This window comes from Poecilia reticulata, chromosome 7, assembly GCF_904066995.2.
Source record: "Poecilia reticulata chromosome 7, P_reticulata-male-v2, whole genome shotgun sequence".
NCBI classification, from domain to species: domain Eukaryota; kingdom Metazoa; phylum Chordata; class Actinopteri; order Cyprinodontiformes; family Poeciliidae; genus Poecilia; species Poecilia reticulata.
In genome coordinates, this window is record NC_088836.1 from 9,832,542 (window position 1) to 9,852,640 (window position 20,099).

Consider the following 20,099-nt stretch of genomic DNA (forward strand, 5'->3'; position numbering starts at 1 on the left):
AAATGTAGGCAATTTCACAGCAGGTTTGATCTTGAAGAGCATTTTAGCTTCAGTCATAAGGAAACTAAGATTATTATTATTTTAGAAATTTAACAGTTCTGATTAAATTCTAGCTTTGTGGTTTAACTCGAGTATCTCGGAGTTCAGGCTGAATTAGAGAAGTCACTCTCTCATACACAGAATTTGAGCTTCATCAAAATCAAAACTGAAACTCTTTAAGGTGCCAACAAAGTTTTATAACCATGTGATCTGCTAAATACAGCTTTACAGCAGGTTGAATACTTTTCATACCCAATAATGCATCAAGTTCCACTCTGATTACTGTAAAAAAGACAATTCCTTCCTGATCACGTGTGTCTGAGTAACACCGGCATAATAAAAATGTTGAGCAGAAGTTACTTTACCATTGCTGCCACATTATTTCGCAGTAGTTTTTGTCAGAGTGGAAAGAAGAGTCAGTTCCCATTTTCAAACCAGTTTCTGCAACAATTTAAAAAAACAATAGAAAGTTTTGTGTGGAGTTCAAAACTGATTTAGGGGAAGATTTTTTACTACATCTTGTTTTTATTTCTCTCTACAGCGCTACAATATGAAGTAGAAAACTCAAGGAGGGGAAAAAAGCATTTATTTATTTTTTTCTCTGTTTCTAACCGAGTTTTGTCTTTCTAGCTGACCGGACACAAATCCACCCTTGCAACCTGTTTACTCCTTTTGTGGGTGGGATTGTAACGGAACCCATAATGCAGCTGTGATTCTGAGGCCCAGCTGGTTATGGGGTCCGTTTCCATCCCACGGCGCACAATACACCCCGAGGAGACGCGCCCACCAGGAGAACCTGTGCAGCGAGACCAACGATCCGACTGCGTCCTCCTTTTACATCCACTGTAAGGTGACAGAATCGGTGGCACAATTTGTCACACTGCCAATCTTTATTGCTCAATAGTAAGCGGTGAAAAGAAATCTAAAAAAATGAGGTCAGAACAGAACAGTGTAAAAACAACACAGTAAAAACGACAGGCAGCTACTCCCTGCCGCCTCCATTTTATGTTTAGCTTCAGATTGGCTTTGAAATGGAACGAAGTGAAACTAAAACCAGCAGGGCTACCTGCGGATAAAGGTTTCTCGGTTTGCCTTCACGGTCCAATGATGGTGTTGTTCCTCAATGACACGTTTTCTCCCGGATTGCTGGTAAGCATGAATGCAACCGGGAATTTCGTGTCAGCCAAGAATGACATCCGTGTCAACACTTAAACCACCCCCCCCCAAAAAAACAGTAGCCATTTGTAGAAGGAGTCCATCTGTTAAAATGTGTTAAAAGTCTTAATAAATGTTGTGTTTTTAATATATGGATGTGTGTATTTTTGTTTAATAAGCCACTTTAGTTTAGCTTTAGAACAAATTGAGTTTCTCCACCTGTCCATGCAAACCTTTACATTAATGTCAGTGAGAAGTGAATAATAGATTTCCTTCAACACAAAGAATGCAGCATCTCTGGTCTCTAAAAAGAGCCGCGTGCGTACAGGCAGCTCAGGAGCTGTTGCTGTAATAAATATTTCATATTTATTCATTCGTCCTGATCTGTAGCAGAGCAGATGGTCACGTTAAAACAGCAGCTAGAAATGCAGGAGGCCATAAAAATGATCAAATACAGTTTATTTTCTACTTTGATCCATTTTCTCTGAAATTATTACTCCGTCCTTCACCATTTAAAGGGGTTTATTTTCTGAGGTAATAAAACTGGTTGTCTGCTTTCATTTTGAATGCATTACCTAAATATACACAGACCATAACAGAAACTTAAAACACTAATTTTGACGTGTGTGGCGGGCCTCAGAATGGCAAAGGCTGGCTTTTAAAATGTTGCAACATTTTCTTAGCCGCTCGTTCAGGAAGTAGATCTCTCTTCTCGCCACTTAAAAATCGATCTACAGAGATCCTCGGTGTTCTTATGTTGCATGTCATTCATGCTGATGAACATTTAAATTCTTAATCTAAAAAAAAGAGTGCACTCTAGCTACAGTATAGTCTGAACTAAAAACAGAAATCAGCATGTGCCCATAACACTCTGATCAGCTCAACGCATCTTGTAAATGTGACATTTTAGGAGATGCAACACTGAGACACACACACAAAAATAAAAATTTCAACATATTGACCTCCAAGTGAAACTAATTTTTACTGCAATGCGTATTTTTCTACCGGTGTCATATCTCAGCCTCTCTTCTGATTTCCTCCCACCCATGTTTCCATTTCAGGTTTTCTATGGTTTTGAGCGGTTTTTAGCATTAAATTAATGGAAAGCCTACTTTAGCTTCTGCAAGCAGCAGGCCCCATCAGTGGTTTAATTATTTTTAATACAACATGGATTTGAAGAGAAAAGGTTGAAGTTTTGCTCTAGCATCTTTTGCAATCATGGAAACCGCATTTAAAGAGCAGCAATAAAAAATAAAATAAAAATCTGCAGCCATAGTGCGAACATGATCCATTTTGAACCAGAATGAGTACCTCTTACAGTTTCTAGGTATCAGTAGTCATAACTTTTTTTAATTGCTTTTTGTAAGATAAGACCGGTGAGAGCTTAGGCCGCTGTCAGAGGTTTTAAATACCCCCAATAAATCGTACTGAGCTGAAGTCGCTCACACAGAAAGAATCCATCAAAGGTCTGTGGAGGATGAAGGCGAAGGAAACCTGGAGAGTACTCTTTGAATGGGTTTGAGGTTACTTTCTTGGTTTTCTCAACTTATCTTTTAGCTCATAGATGTCAGTTGACTAATGAGGTTGTTCTCATGGTTCATTAACAGCTGCGGTCGAGCAGCTTCCTGCGCCTGCATGGCAGCGTCCATCTCTCTGAACTGTGCCTCAGTTGCAGCCACTTACTTAGAAATTTGCTGCATCACTTGTGTCGTCCTTTTCTTTAATGGAACTGAAAATGTAAAAGGACAGTAGCCACTCAAAATGAAAGCCATCGTCCACTTTCGGCCTCAGCTGTCTACTGTTAGACAATCAGAGCCATCTTCAGGAGCTACAAATCTGGGCCTGGGCCTCTTTTTCTCACCTTGGTCTGATGCGCAGCAGCGATGCACTGATGCTGTACTTTAAAGCCGTCAACGGGGGATAGTGACAGAGCTGAAGCGAAGAGTGGGTGAAGACGGAGAGGTGCGAGAGAAAAAGAAAAAAAAGTGCACAACCAGCAGCGCTGTCACCCCACTGCTTGCAATGCCTGGTTTATGTGTGTGAGCAGGAGTTGTTCCAGGTTACTGATGAAAAATTTTTAGTTTTTAATTAGTTTTCTATAAAAATAGATTTGGGGTTTTCATTATGTAAGCCCTTACCTAACTTTCACATAGATGTCTGTAATGTGTCATCCTGTCTGTGGTGAATCTGTACCACACTGAAATTGAAATAAACTTTCAATGATACTACTTTTATGAGATGGACCTGTATCTAAAGAATCTAAAAATATATATCATATTAACTTTCTTGGAGCTCTCCTGATGCCTTGGCCATAAAAAGACCCAATGTTGTGAGAGATGCTCAACATTCTGCCTAATTAATCTATGTAAATCCAAACATTTAAAATTATGATCAACTATTAAAACATCTTCATGTCTTTAAAAAAAAACAATAAAGCCGGGTGGTTGAACCTGTTCATAAACAGGTGTCTTCAATGTTTTTTTCAGGTCGTAATCCTGTTGCTTATGCAAGGTGACCCCCGCTATCCTCACCAAGTTCTGTTGTGGACTGTGTATATATATTTTTTTATTCAAATAAATGTCTCATCATTGAGTAAGATACTACAGAAAACGGTAAAAACCATAAATATATAAACAGCATTGTCATAATCATTTAATTTGGGTCATTATTTATAGCTTACCGCTTTATGAAACAGATGCAGTTGTGTATTAGCGATACAGATTCATATTTGATGCCAAATGTTCGAGAAAATAGACTGGCAACACCTGCTCTAAGTCCCATTTTGAAGTACAAGTTCCATTTACTCCTGCAATCCACTAGATGGCACCACACAGGTACAACCACAAAATGTATCTCGGGAGAAACATGCTTTTCCTGTAGTTCCGCTGACAGTAAACAACCAATGCAGTCCTCCCCACCACACACAGCCAATATCTGACATCGACCAGCAAGTAGCGGGCCAGAACACTGCATATCCACCACTACTTCCATCAGCGGCACCGAAACGGACATGAACGGAGAGTGAATGAGCAGATAGGGAGCTCAGCTCACCTGTCAGAGCCGCGGCGAGGATGGAGAACATCGAGGAGCTCTCGCCTCTGCGGATCACCTCCACAGTGCGAGCGCTCAGCTCCGCACTGCGAGGGAAGCGTGAACACGTTCATGGCTCCAGCCGAGGGAAAAGCGACAGGATGTTCCCCGAACCGGAGAAGCTCTGGTTCAAGGAGAGCAGCGCGAAAAACCTGCGGAACCGGGACTTCTTGTCCCCGAGCACGATGCTCAACACGCTGTATGCGGACGGACAGGTCGGTCAGTCGTCTACCCATTAAAATAAAAAAACATGTACATGTGATGTAATCGTGCCTCACTTCAAATTCTCGTTCGCTGTGCACAAAGAAACTTTTAAGATTCTTGTCTGGAGGCGTACAAACTAAATTTGGAACGCCAACTGCACTTATGACGTACCATCACATTATCTACTGATAATTAACACGTAAAAGTTCATGCGCCAAAAGTCCTCATTTTATTCTTCCGCTGTGCAATATAGTTCTCGTTCGTATCAATGATTCTACTCAGGTATTCGACAGCTTGAACGTCAGCCAATCAAACAAAAGAGGCCGGAACTATCTACATGAAAGCGTAGGCTGACTCCAGAAAACTGGCTGTAGTTAAAAGCTACCGATAAGTTACATTTGCTCGCTTGTAACTTATGTAAAGGAATCAGGCAAACCATAAACTGTATTTAAATATGTATGAAACTGTCAGAGTCCATTTATTGATAATTAGCCACTGATTTTCCTCCGTTGTGTGAGAGCAGACACTACCAGCCTGAAGCTGTAATTATTTACCCATGAGTTGCAAATCTAATGTGGGTCAGCTTGCTGCACACTACTCAGGCTAGAAGTTCACATGAGCACTACTATATTAAAGCAACTTTTACCTTTTTAGGTGGAGACATGTCTCTTAAAGTTCTCTATTCATTTACATTTTTACACATTCGTGTAGAAAATGTTTTAGTTTGTGTTGCGATCATGAAGATATTAATAAATGCTTCCAGACATCATCAAAGCTCAGCCACCCTCTTCATATTTACAAAATCAAACAAAATATGGTGTCAATCACCTGTGCTGTGTTTGTGCAGTTATATTTTTTAGGATTTTTTTTTTATTTTTTACAAAGGTCACAAGAGATCAACCTGCTCCATGCCAGCCCCGTACCAACAAAATCAAATGAAATTGATATAAATTAACTATGCTATGTTTGTGCAGCCAACATGTTTGTTTCACAGTTGATTGGTGCCAAATTTGTTTGATTTTGTCAATGTGGGGGAAGACGAGGTGCCCTTTAGTGACCTCTGCAAACATTTCTTAAATGAGAGTGGTGCAAACCCGCAAACGCTGTTGAGCTGTTTCCATATATGTCTGTAGTTGTAGTTGTATCACATACTTGATTATTTCTAGTCTGTTCCCTTTTATGTATGTCTCCACTCAGGTTCCTCCAGCGGTCATGTCCCGAGTTCTGTCTCTCCGAGGTGGTGGGGTGCTTCCTGTGGCGGGTGGGGAGGTGATGGGCGAGGGCTTGAGGCTGCGAGTGGACCGGGTTGCAGCTTTCAGGGCTGTCCTGGCAGGCGGAACCACCGAGTATCTAAAGCCCTCGAGTCAGAGGGAGGGCTGTGTGGTCCTCAACTGTCCTGCGCTGCACCCTAAATCCAACACACCCACTCCTGACACGCTCAATCTGGGCCAGCTGAGAACTGTTCTGCTCGCTGACCACATGGGGGCACTGTTGAGGAGACAAGGGTGAGTCCGGGAGGGAATTTTAAGACAACAGAGAAGAATAACAGGGTGACCAGACCAGACTATTTTAATTCATTAATTATTTTTTTTTAATAATGTGAATATTCTTCCTCCCTTTAGATTTGAAGTTTACTTCTGCCCAACTCTTCCGGAGGACAGTGACGTCGCCGTCTTCCTCCAAGCTCTTGGCATCGATTGGCCGAGGGCTCCCGCTAACTGCGCTAATGATGAGCGGGAGGAGAAGATCCAGAAAGCGCTAGAGAACTCTCCGTACAGAGAAAGGGGAACGGAGAGAGGCAGGAGGACCAGCGGGGGAGGAGGTAGAAAAGCTGCGGAGGAGGAGGAGAATGAAGGAGGGCTCCGAATTAATTTGAAACAGGTTTTCCAAGAGGAGGGGCTGCTAGGGTATGACCCCACCCTTGGCACCTGCAAAGGTAAGGCCTGGGTCTTAGAATTTTGCATGTATTAAAAAAACCCTCGTTAAGTTTCTATGCTGTACCCCTCCTCCCTTGCACAAAGATTATGAACATTTTCTTTATTAAATGTGTTTCTTAGTTGACTCAGAGACTTCTTTAAATCCTGGTTTTATAATGAAGCTGCAAATCTTCCCAGGTGAAAAAAAGTATACTTTAGTTTACTAAATTTTAACATACTTTAGTATACTTTTATCAATGTACTTAAACTACTATTTTGGAACAACTAATTTTGTGCTCAGTATACTTTAGTAGTATTTAAATAGTATTAAATTACAATAGTATATTTTAATATACTATACATACTTTTTTGGAACAATTTCAAGTGTACTTAAAGTATACTTTTTAAATATCATATTTCAGAGCTTTATTATTATATTTTGATATAATTATTATATTTTGAGTGTAATAATTCTGTCTCAGAATTATATTCAAAATATATATATTTAATATACTTCAAATATATTTTAAATATACCAATATATTAGTAATGTATTTAAATTACACTTAATTTTTTATTTTTGATTTCCTGCTATTGATAATAAACTACAATTTTAATTACTCGTGAAAGTCTTTATTCCTACGTACCTATTTTGTACATGATATGCATAACTACACTACAGTACTTACATTGTTTTAGGTTAAAATTACATGGAAAGATTAATTAGACAAGATGCCCAAGGTAATTCAAATATTTTGTTTTATTACCGACATTTTAAAATTGTCCAATTTTACTCACAACTTTATGAACTTTACATAAATTATCAGTTTACACATCAAAAGTGAACACATGAACATGAAAATTTAAGTGTGACAATAAAACATGAAAGTGAGGATCAATGACAGAACATTTCCGTTCACTGCACCTTACAGGAACCTACAAAAGAGAACAATAGAGTAATTAAAACAGAGAAAGCATTTGTATTTAAAGAGAACAGAAAAATGGCAAATAAAAAAATAATACTTACAATTTTAAGACGTTGTGGACTCGCCATGTATGTGACATCATAAGAACTGATGATGATTGGGACCGGATGCCTGGGGTGGAAAAACATTTCTGGGTTTCTTCTTTATCTGTTTATGTTAGAAGTAGAAAAAAATAGTCAGCAATGTCATAGAATCAGTTGATGTTGGCATTAACTATGATGCTGTTTTAAGTGTGGACTTAAGGAGACAAACTACCTTAAAATCTTTCCATCCATGATCTGAACATGCTGATCCTTGCAGGGTGGTGAGGGGGGCTGGTGGTGCCCATCTCCAGCAGCCATCAGATGAGAGGCAGGGTTCACCCTGGACAGGTCACCAGTCCATCACAGGGCCCTGAAAGTCAACAACAAATAAAATAAAAAGAAAGATAAATGTTAGATTAACAAGAAGAGAAAAATTCTGTCCAGTTATCTTTAAACCAAATCATGTTTATTAAGCACTTAGTGTTGGTAACACTGCAGTTTTTGTTGTTGAAAATGTAGCTAGCTCCTCATTGAAAAAACAAAAAACAAACTTACATCATGAAGACAATGTGGAGGTTCATCCTTAGAGCTGGTTGGTGATCTGGTGGAGTCAGAGCTTCTTCTGAGACAGAAAGTCTTTAGGCTTTCTAACACCCGATTTCTCTGGGTTCCTCTTTCATCTTCATTTGCTTAGTTGTACTGCAAACATATGTTGAAGATAAAATCATTGATGAACGAGTTGGAACAACAACCTCACAATATCAAAGTCTATCTGTCTTATGGAGCTTAATTAAAACCAGGTTAGTTTATGAATTAAAGTATAAGTCGAAACAAACAGCCTCCATGCAGTTATAACATGAAGATGAATGATTACCATTGTAATAATCATACAAGTCACAATAAAATTGATAAAATAATTATTTAAGAAACCAACGTAAGTTATATATCTTTACTGCACTGTTTATAATTAAAGGAAGATAATTAATAAGCAAACTTACCACCAGCTAGCAACACTTAGCAGCCTTCATCCCTCGGGGCTCCTTTTGTGACACACATTTAATTTCCTTCGGTTGTTGTCCCTTATCTTTTCGTCTAACTCGAATTAGGACGTCACCAGCTTGAATTTACCAAAATTAGTAACTATTGTCAAGGCCCTCTACTTTGAAGGCAATATTATGCGAGTAAAAATGGCTAATTTGAACAGCGTCCGTTATCTTCCCTGATTCAAGTTTTCTCTTCTCTTTGTGGCGTTTTTTTAAATAAATGAAAATGTGCAATACCGCCACCATCTGGTCTGGAATATTAACTGGAGCTAATGCCTTTGATTATAAGGTTTTACATCAGACATCTGAAAATGGATTGGGTACTTTCTTCATGATTATCATTTTTTTATTGTATGCAATTTTAATAAATAGTAAAAGATTATTAAGGCACTTAAAAATTCATACATATTCATTCATATTTTGTTCAATTAAAGTATACTTTTATTTAATATATTAAAAGTGCATTTTGGTACAATTATGTTTAAGTGTGTTTAAAGTTCTAATTTCGAAATTGGTACAAGTGTATTTTTAGTATACTTCAGATATACTTATAGGTAGTACACTTAATATTTAGTATACTTAAAGTGTACTTTCACAAATTTAAGTATGTTTGAAGTATACTAAAGTATACGTTTTTTTTCACCTGGGTTGATTTGTTGTAGGCAATGAAGATGTAAATGTAAATGTTGAATATTAACTGGTTAGGCGGCTTGTGTTCTGAATATGAATGGCCATTTTTTGCTTGTATTTACCCACTAGATGGGGTGTTGCATGGTATGCTTATTTGGGGTTAAGAATTGTTCAGCTGTTTGTTGTTTCACTAGCACACATATATACCAAAATGTATATTTCCTACTGGATCTAAGCACACAATTTTACTGTGAGAAGTAAAAAGAAAAATAAGAATGTTGCCAGTCTTCCCAAGAGGGGGTGCCCCAGCAAATGTCAAACCATGCAATACGCAGATAAATGACAAAAACAATCAAAACCTTTTAAAATTTTCAGGACTCAGCATGCTAAATGCTAAGCTTCCTGATGGTCCAAAAGTCTGAACAAATATCGTTGGTTTTAAAGTGTTGGTAGAAAAAAAAGTCTCTTGTCCCTAAAAAGAGTCTGGCGGCAGGACTCAGATATGTAAAGTTCCACCTGAACAAACTGCAATACTTCAGTCTCAGTTGAACAGACAAATGACAAGTAGAGATGTCTGCCATACAGCACCGCGCCATGTTGAGGAATAATAGAGCACAATGCTTATGATCAACTTTAGAGTCCAGCTGCAACACGGAAACTGTTTATTTTAGAAAAATGTTTAACTTATAAAAATATTTCCAGTAGTTTGCTTTTATCGTGTGACAGTTCAGTCACTGTACCTGTAATAAAACCAGGTGCAGTACTTTAAAAAATCTTGCTACAAAATGTGCTGGATGTTTTCGACCAGGTTTAGGAAATCAAATATAAGAAAAGATGAGAAGACGGATGCTGAACAGTAACTTGATTCTCTTTTTTTTGTTATTTCTAGTTCACAGAGACAGCGTTTCCCACCTGGCACAACTCGATCTGTCCATGGCCGACATCACCGTGAGACAAACAAACACACACGTCGAAGCACACAAATACCACATGTTGCAGGATTCTCTTTGTTCTCACAAAAAATGTCCTTCCTGGCTTCATTTTTTCCCCCCCAGGAAACCATGGTAACAGTGCTACATGTGACTTCTTGTCAGGATGAGTTTCGCCAGCAGCAGATAGCAGTGCTGTGGAGAGCCAGTGGAGCGACACACTCTCAAGTAACCACCATCATTTGCTCTCTCACACACACGTATACAAACACAACAGTGCAGCTTATTGTGTTCGTACTTTTTTAACCTGCTTTCACTCTTTCTGGCTGCAGAGGCATCTTGTGTGTGGGCCTGTGAAGACCCCTGGTTCTCACCTCACTGCTGCACAGTACCTACAGTAAGATTCATTGTTGTTTGTATTTATTAAGTCTTTTTATCTCATGGCTTGTTTTATAAATTTACCAGACTACCACTACTACCACCTTCACTACTACCACTAATTACTAAATTACATTTCTATAATAACTAAATGAAAGACCAGTGATTTTTTTTCCTCCTGTTTGTGTTGTAGCCATTTGTTTTTAACCCAGACTTTGGTGTAAATGTAGCTTCTATTTTCCTCTCATCCAGGCTGAGAAAAGGTCAGATGAAGGAGGCTTCAGAGATGAAGTATGGAGATAAAGTAGAGGGTGCGTATTGATTTTTAAAGTGTTCGGCTCCTTAGGCAAATTGCTTTTGCAGAAGTCTGTACTTTTAACGTTTTGTGACGCTACAATTCTAGACATTTATTTCAATTTTACAGAATGTGACTGCCTGTGCCACTTCCTGTATGTGCTCTGTGTGTGTAAATGTTTTGAAGGGCAACCCGAGTGATGCTCTGTACTGTATGTTAAGTGTAAATGAGTCAAATTAACTCCTGTTGCAGGTCAGACCTGGGATGATATCATCAAAGTCATGACCTCCGCCACGGTCAGATTTGAGCTGCTATCAACAGTTCACACAAGCCCTGTGAGTTAAAACTCCCTTTACGCCTGAACTTGTCATGCAGTTGGTTCTGCGCAAAGATTGTATGTTCGTAAAGATGCCTACATCGCTTAAATGAACCCGCTTTTGGGCCGTTTTGTGGTGTCAAACACGTCTCTTAACTAGAATCAGTTCCTTCAGGCTGACGGGATTTTGAAGAATGTAGTGAGCATTATCGAGGTCCGTGTGTCCAGGTGACGCTGGACGTCCAGAGGGAAGGGGGCGTGTCTACCAAAGGGCCGAGAGGAGGCGTGTTTGTGATGTATAACTGCGCCAGATTGCACACTCTCTTCGACAGCTACGAGAGAGGAGTGGAGAAGGGTGAGACCCGCTGACGCCTTTCAGTTCTGATGAACAGCTTGCAAACGAGCAGCCAGCTGACCCTCTCGTTTATCCAGAATGTAACATTAGTTGCATTTCTTTGTTGTATTTATTCAACCTTGAGAGCTGTTAGATGCCAATACAGAACACACATTTATAGTTAAGCGACAACATGTTATGGATTGTATTTTATAAAGGAACGTCTAAGTACATACTATGGTAATGGTAGTAACATTCACTTCCTATTTATTTGTTTTCTGTCTCAAACCTTTCTAACCCTCGGATGGACCTCAGTGTTCACTGTTTGGTGAACAGATGAATGATAAAAACAACCTTAACAACCTTAAGCAACCTTAACCCTATCTTAATGCCAATTTTTGTTGTTGTTGTTTTATAAAACATTAGGGAGGGATCATTATTAAAGTATTGCTTCCAAATATATCTTTAGTGCATTTTGATTTTTATATCCTAATAACTGCCCCTAATCTTTGCAGTACTTTACTAAATGGGAGAGCTCGCCCTGTTGTGTTTTTTTTGTAGTTTAACCCAGTAACTGGCGTTTGTAATGTAAATATTTTGCAATAAAATTATATTAAGAAAAAACTGAGCACTTGAATTTCTGAATAACTGAGTAAAAATTTTGGTTTTGGCAGAAATCAATGTTAACTGGGATTTGGGAATTAGATTTAGTGTTTGCCAAAACAGAATGACTGGGAGGCAAAAATGATTGATTATCAGGAATAGATTACTGTGTTGCTTCCAGTTGTGTATATATATATATATATATATATATATATATATATATATATATATATATATATAAAGAAAACTACTACAAAATAAAAGGAGAACCATCAGCTTTTATGTGGGGGTCACTGTTGTTGCACGGTTTAACACACACTCGTGTGTGCATATCTGCATTTCTGGTCTGGTTGAAGTGTTAAGACTGAGTCGTTAGAACAACATAAAGGCTCTTACAGGCTTTCCACCGTCTGTCTGCAGGTCTGTATCCAGAAATCCCTGATGGGTCCCAGTTGGACTTCTCTGCTCTCAAAGAAGAGGTACCATTCCATGTTTTTCCCTAATTTCTTTACATTTTATTGTTGTTTTTGTTGGTGTTTGAAGTCTGCCTACCACTGCAGAAACAATGCAACCCTAAACTTTGCTTTTACTTTCTTTTTTCCCCCCTGACAGGGTGAGTGGCTTTTGCTCTTCAATTATCTTATTCCTTTCTCGGAGCTGCTCGACCAATCGGGACAGTCGTTAGATTGTGAAGGAGGAGGAGCCAGAGTGAACATTAAAACAGAACAGGTACGCCCGATTGATGAGCCATCGCTGTTGTCCGGTAACTCAGGACTGTTGAAGATTTTAATGTAACCTTCTTGCATGTGTCCCTCCAGATCTGTAAATTTCTCGTCTCGCTCAGTAAAGACTTCAGCTCGTATTACAACAGAGTCCATGTGCTGGGGGTGAGGACGTGCTCGAGTGTTTATCTGTGTTTTGAGTGGATGAAAGTGCAGCTTATTTTAAAATCAGTTCAAATTACCGACCATGTTGGTTCTTTTCAGAGTCGCTTAGGAACGTACCTCGGCCCACTAAGCTTTTCCACATTTTGTCAAATTGCAACCAAGCCTCTCACCATAAACAATAAATCAATTAATCACGCGCTAAATTAAAAGAAACTCAATAACTTTCATTTGCTTGATTGATCGATTTTCTCTTTTCTCTCTCATTCTGCCAAAACTGATCTTCAGTCTGGTGCTTTGGTCTCAAATATTCCCTTTTTTTTGAAAGACAAATTTGTTTACAGAGATTTCATTATTCATTTGTTGATAACTTATTTTGGATATTTCAAATGTCTTCCAGTTCCTGTTTAAATGATGATTAGAATTAAACGTTTATTGATTTTGAGAATGTGTTCTTACGTTATTATGCCATTATTACTATTATAACACTTGAAAATGGTTTCAAAACAGCAATATCATCATTTATCGCAATAAGTTCTGCGAAAATTTATCGTCCAGTAAAATATGTTATCATGACAGGCCTAACTGCAACCAGAAACTTCAATGTATTTTAGTCATTATCCTCAGAGTTTCATGGAAGATATCAAAAATTTCATTTTTTTTTCCCTCCAACGTAACTTTTACTCAAAAAAATGGACATGTGTGGTTGTGATGTGACAAAACAGGACAAAAACTTCATTTTGCAAAGCAATCTATGTTTATCCAATGCGGTTCTCATGTGTTTATGACACAATTAGACATATGCATTGCTATTTATATATGTATTTACACAAACACGTGGCTCTCTGTAATTGTTCTGCCTTGTTTCCAGGAGCCATTGCCTCACCTCTTCAACCAGATGTTTTGTCGTCTCCATCTGCTAAGAGCCCTGAGGGAGCTGTACCACAGAGCTCTGGAGACCCTTAACCTCCCCCCGATCAGGCAGCTATAGCCTCAACATAACACCATCATCCTTCACACTTTGCTTCACCCAGTCCGCCTTCTTTCCCAAACTCTTCCCTGTATGTCGTGTATCCGGCTGAGAGACTCGCTGTTACAGTTACTTGTTGGGTTTCTGCCCGTCAGTGTTGGTGGACTTACTGGAGCTGATTATTTTATAAGTGTCACCGTAAGATAGTTGCTCAGTTGCAGAGTTTTGACAGGAATAATTTGGCGTTTTGACTGTGTTGATGGATGTCATTCTGACTCAGTCGATTTTATTTTTTTCTCTCCATCTGTTTGGAGATCAATCAAAATGATCAAAGTATTCCTTTAGAGTTTTCCATCAGCACATCTAGGACCAGAACCGTGACACCAGGAACAGGCTTTTGATTTCTGAACTTGTTCTCAGAACAGCACTACTGACTCAAAAACACACTGAACCAAGCAGATATAGTGTGATATTTGTGCCAAAAAGTTATGTTATTATGAGTCTAAAAGTCGACAGATTTAGCTCTAAAACCTGCCTTAATGTCTGCATGTTTGCTTTTTGACCAAGATTAACTCAAATCAGATGAATTTTGTGTATTTTTAGGACAAATTTGATCAATTTTCAACCTGGAGTATTGATATTGGTGGATGATTTTACATTTTTCTAATTTACTACAGACTAAATGTCTAAATCAGAATTTGTTCAGTCACAAAAAACTTTGTGACTGAACTACATCCAGTTCATTTTTTGCTGCGTCAACTGGATGTATTTAAAGTCTTACGCTTGAAGTTGACGCCAATGAAACTGGTTGTTAAAACTGTAGCTTTAAAGAAATGCTGAGCCAAACTGATTCTAAATTCAGGTTGACGCCGCTCTTAAAAGTGGTGAGTACATAGAGCGCTCTGCATTTACGCTGTGCACGTATTTATTAGCACCACTGGCTTAGAAACCTGTAAGAAGAGTTCATCTATAGCATACTACCATAAGATGAAACTGAAAAAATGACAGAAATCCAACCTTTCATTAAGATTATTTATTTAGTTAGTTGAGGAAAAACGTTCTATGAGCCATGAGCTCCTGCAGCTATTGGTAGCATGAAGTAAAGCAAGCTGCTCCTGCGAGAACCAAGCTGTTTACAATTTATAGTCATAGCAATGATTCAAGAAGCTAATAAAGCAATTGGAGCTGTGATGCACAAGGCTGGACCAAGACCAAGTTTATCTCCCTGCCAAGGGAGGACGACGATAAGGGAGGCAGAAAAAAAAACTTTCAAAGCTCAGGTTTGGGAGAATTGCAGCTATTTTTATTATCCCCTCCCCCCCCCAAAAAAAAAAAATTCAAATGCAACTTTGTGGCAAAAGTTGATAACTCGCTCGTTGACGTCAAAGAAGCTTGTTAAAGTAAAGTGGTTTCTGGAAAACTAAACCTTTTTTTTCTGTTGGTACAGAATCATTCTTGTGTCGCCTCTTTAAATCACCTCCACTTCCTTTATGCCTGACTAAAGTTTACTGATTCCAGTTCGTCTGTGTATTTGTTCATGCCATAGATATATTTATTGTCGATTATTAAAAAAAAAAATGGATATCTGTACATTGTGTATGTTATGCACACAAGTCTTAATCTAGATGTGCTCCTGAAGGTGAATCCCCCATTAAATCCCATCTATCCTGCTGGACAAATCACAGCCGTTGGTATTATATTGTATAGTAAGTTATTGACAAAAACCCTAGCAGATATTAGGTCATCGTGCCACAAAGTTAGAAAATATAAGACATAGCATGGAAATGTATACGTAAAAGTCTTATTTATGGATTTGGGAAGGGGAGACTTAATCGCTGAACTTCTTTGTATTAAACTGATTATTTTATCAGTTTCTTTTTGTTTTTTTTGGTTTTTTTTACATCTAGCGTACTTTTCAAAATGAAACAAAATTGGTGTTTTGTGAGCAAATGCCAAACACAAACTCACATTTAAAAGCATGATTTCTTTATTTTGACCCATGCAGACGTGTGGGACGTCTGTTTTACAGACTTTTGTTTGCCAAGAAAAGGTGACATGATTTTATTTGCCACTGTAATTGCAAACAGTATTAAAGCAGAGGACAAGCATAAATGAATATTTTTCCTGTTTTTATTTCACACTACGCTCTGCAAAGAGCAACAAACTGTTCACTTGAAACACTCCGCCATCTTGGAAATCTCTCAAACATGTTAGTCCATTTATCTGTATGATTATATGGATAATGCTGCAGAGCATCTGCCTATACACATCTGTCTGGCCTGTTTTCTCTATTTTTTTTTTCTTTCCCCATTTTACAGAATCAAACAGCAGAAACAGACGCTCTCAGAGTGGTTGCCTCCCTCAGGCTTGGGGAGACAGATGGACACACTGTTGATGCTTTCTGAACGATAAATCCCCACATGCAAACAAGCAGATTCAACAAATGTCAACAAACAACACAGATCTACAGTCCTGTGAGGAAGAGCTTATTAATCCTCCATCATCGTTTTATCTCTAAGTCTAAGGAGCTGGTCTCTTTTACCATTTTTATCCTGATTAGTGGATCCCTAGTCTTCCTGAATGTCTTTTTTTTCTCTTAGGATTTGAAATTGACTTGAGTAGATTCACATGCCTTTTGTTACTTGAAGCCATAATGAGAAAATTTCCTTTGCTTAGACTAAAAATTTGTGAAGACATTTTGATAAACTGGGAAAAAAAAAAATCTGACTTTGTTTTGCAGACCTAACACTTGCACTAAAGGTAATTACGATAATTGACTTTGTTTAATTAAAGCTCAGGCAACATCAGCTGACTCTTTACTAATAATAATGGAAATATGAGTTTTACCACGTTTAGGGTCGCAGGCAGCAATTAGCGTGTGATTAGAGCATTCAGTCAATTACTGGATGTTTTTATGGAACGAACAAGGTAATCGAACACTATAGGTTTATATCTGATGATCCTTGGGCACAGAGTGTTTTAAATTAGCTCAGGTCAATAATACATGAAATGTTTCTTAGTCACCAGATGTTGCATGTAATATGAATAATAATCAGATGCTGCAGTGCAAATATGTGGCGGAATCATTAATCCTGAGCAATTAAGAGCACTGAATCAGAGGGCAGTCGGGGTTGTGGGTTATTTTGGATCCTCCATGCATGAATTCTGATCTTACTCAGGATTTATGTCCTAATTGGTAAAACTTTAGGAAAGAAAAATAATTAAACATTTTAAACAGGCTTCTGTCAGGTCTACTAAAGTGGATAACATGGGTTTAAACTTTAAATGGGCCTCATCACATCGGACGCCCCTGATCCAGTATATCTGCTCTTATGAGATATATATATATATATATATATATAAAATGCCTGTCACAAACGTCCACTACTGTTCCTGCAATCTAATATGTTTCAGTTTAATTAAATTTGAAGGATCTCACTGTAACTCACACAATAAAATGTTAGAACAAGTGTTATTTTCGCAACAAAACCCCATATCTTAAAGCAAAAGTTAATAAATATGTAAAAAAAAGTCTTAACTATTTCCAAGAGCAATATAGTCAAAGTGCTTGATAAAACATAGCCAGAAACACAAGACGTCCACAAAAATGGACATATCAATTGTTATAATTTCATCCCAACATAAAATTAATACATAAAATCTTTAACAATTATATTAGTCTTTTTTTTTTCTAGCTGTGGAAATTCACATCTATGTCCAGAAAGTGGCAGTGTATGAAGTGACGCACGAGAGTCCAATAAAAGTGTTAATTTATAAATAATCATCCGTTTCTACGTATTGGTTTGAAGTCATTAGTAGAAAAAAAAAACAGACAAAACTCTTTCTTTACTGTGAAAGTTAAAATGTTTTAACCAATCACCTGCCCTTAAAGGACTAACAACCGTGTGAGCATTTTTACAGAGAGCCAAGCCCATTTTGACGTTATTCTCACATTTCCCAGGGACGTGATAACGAGCCACCTCTGAGATTTGAAGGCAGATATTCAAAGTCCAAGCAGAGCCAAACGGTCAATGTGGACAGCTCTCCACAGAGCAGCTTAATGATGCCTGCTTCAACCTGACCTCCAGTAATGAGCTGCCAGCTGTATCTGTCTCTGCTGCAGGTGACACAGCTCACCAAATCAAACACACAAAGCAGCTGCTTTCAACTACAAATCATTAACAAAAAGCCTCGAGAAGCACCAAGCCAGGCTGGAGTTATTGTCCACTGAGCGGCCAGGCATTATCAGAATTACAGACCTGAGACCTGAACATTAATCTCTCATGTGATTGTGTGCAGCATACTTTATTACACATGCATTCGATTAATTTGCATCCAAATATAGAAGCAGCTACTCAGGTCCTCAGCAGATATAACACTGTGCAGGTATAACCCAACACACACACCTACACACACACGCACACACACACACACACACACACTCTCGTACTGTTTTCTGGCTGAAGAAGCTGGGAACAGGTGGGTTTATGTCCCAGAGGGAGTGTGTTCAGGAGCATTGTGTGTGTGTATGTGTGTGTTAGACTTTTTCCACTGGGAGAATTATTTGGGAGCAAGTATATGTTTCAGTGAGAGTGTCTGGATTTTTTTAGGAGCAGTAGCGATTCAAAAGAGCAGATTCGTTAGCTATAAGTTATGGCTCAGGAAACAAAGCACCTACTCTGCATATTATACATAGACTTTTACATTAATGTATTTAAATCTCATGCATTTGCACAGCTTCCACAGTGAATTTACCTCACCTAGTGTGTGATAAGTTGGGGCGGACAGGAAGCACAGGTCAGTCTGAATGAGAGACCTCGTAGAGACATGATGTAATCTTGTAAGCCATGAGCCGTTCACACCACATGGTGGCGGTATTGAGACAGTCTTTTTTAAATGCATGACCCTCAAACCCTGATCCCAGCTGGATACACTGCAAAACAAACCAAACAAAAAAAAAAAGGAAAGAAAGAAAAAGCAGAAGCCCAAACAGGACAGACTGGTTTTTCTGAGCCATAATCACAGAGAGATTTGCAAACATTTTTTACTTTTGTGTTTTGCATTTCTTTGCTAATCCTCATATTCATTAGATAAATTGCAGTCACGTAATCATTCAACAAGTCAACTCTTAAACAGACTCCCTGATTTACAAAGAAATCTATAATTTCCTACAACTAGTCATTGAGCTTGGTGTGTAAAAAATCAAACTATCATAAAACAAACAATTTAGGTCCAGACAGAGATCTTTACCTACAGAGAGAGGAATTTTAGAAACTATCTTCTTATTAATTGCTTGAATGACCAGATGTGTTTTTTTGTTGTGAGATTCATTGCATGTTCATCCTGCTGGAACTTAAGGAAGGTTCACAGATCCCAAGAGGAACACGTAAGACGAGGATGGAGGGCTCCTCTGCGTTCACGGTTAGGTCATCCCAATTAAGAGTTACAAAGCTGCCTGACAGAAACGTTGGTTCCCAGACATCCTGTGGGAAACCTCGGTGATAAGACTTGAATAAGTAGGTAGAGACTCTGTCGAGTCAGAGCGTTTCAGACTGAACAGACACCGAGCTTGTCACACACGTCTGCTTGCTGTTCTCATTCTTGCAAGAATTAATAAAGTGCTGCCTGAGTAAAAATCTGAGACTGATAGTTAATTAGGGAAAACTGGTTTTTCCTTTTTTTATTTATTTATTTTTTCCATTTGCACTTACTAAAGCATAAATTGAAAATGGACGTTTAAATATGGACAGAAACATTCTGTGCAACTCATACAATTGAGAAAATGCTGCAGGGACGCACGTTACCCTGAGTTTTAACAGCTTCTGTTGTGTTTCATCCTGCAAGGTTTTTAGTATCTACCAATTTTGAAAGAAAAAGAAAACTTAAAAAGTGAGATTGATGATGTGTTAAAATATTTGAGGTTTTGTCCTTGAAATTAACACAATGGGCAAAAATGAGGTGAATCTTATCTCTCAGTGATTGTTTTTGCTTTTGTCTTTATTTTTAGGGAATTTGTAATGTAAATTTCCACGCATGTTTTGCAGCATCTGTTTTCTTTTTTTTTAATTATTATTATTTTACAGTTTGTTTCTGTCTTGTTTACCGTTATGTGTGTCGTCATGGAAATCATTCATTCATTGTTCTTTGTTTTTTGATATTTTTTCTTCACTTATTTCACTGTTTAGTTTGGTTCTCCAAATTCCTCAAAGTCTTTTTGGCCGTCGGAGCAGAAACGGAGAACAAAAGCAGAGTTCAAAGTAGCCACTACAAGCATGGCTGACGTGCAGAAACCTTCCGAAAAAGG

General features: G+C 38.3%; 2 protein-coding genes and 1 long non-coding RNA gene across 10 annotated transcripts in view; 1 reads left to right on the forward strand and 2 right to left on the reverse strand.

Annotated features, from left to right (window-relative positions):
• Positions 1-4,384, reverse strand: part of LOC103467125 (uncharacterized) — a 13,014-nt gene extending 8,630 nt beyond the window's left edge. For all 8 annotated transcript variants that reach the window (XR_014088154.1, XR_014088153.1, XR_014088152.1 and 5 more), the window contains exon 1: positions 4,246-4,384. Coding sequence is in view for 5 of the 8 variants with exons in the window: in XM_081608822.1 (XP_081464948.1) it covers positions 4,246-4,276 (31 nt within the window). In the remaining 3 variants the exon portion in view is untranslated. The remainder of the gene's footprint in view (positions 1-4,245) is intronic.
• dalrd3 (DALR anticodon binding domain containing 3) lies at positions 4,266-15,907 on the forward strand. The gene is made up of 13 exons (XM_008413215.3): positions 4,266-4,499; positions 5,686-5,993; positions 6,111-6,424; positions 9,976-10,034; positions 10,142-10,243; positions 10,348-10,412; positions 10,646-10,704; positions 10,941-11,023; positions 11,233-11,359; positions 12,362-12,420; positions 12,554-12,670; positions 12,760-12,828; positions 13,697-15,907. Exons 1-13 carry the CDS (start codon positions 4,266-4,268, stop codon positions 13,814-13,816), a joined length of 1,716 nt encoding a protein of 571 aa, XP_008411437.1. The 3' UTR covers positions 13,817-15,907.
• Positions 7,147-7,529, reverse strand: LOC145552198 (uncharacterized). The gene is made up of 2 exons (XR_014088155.1): positions 7,432-7,529; positions 7,147-7,340 (listed from the first exon to the last, which is right to left on the reverse strand). It is a non-coding gene; the product is annotated as an uncharacterized LOC145552198 (long non-coding RNA).
• Positions 15,908-20,099: the final 4,192 nt, after the last annotated feature.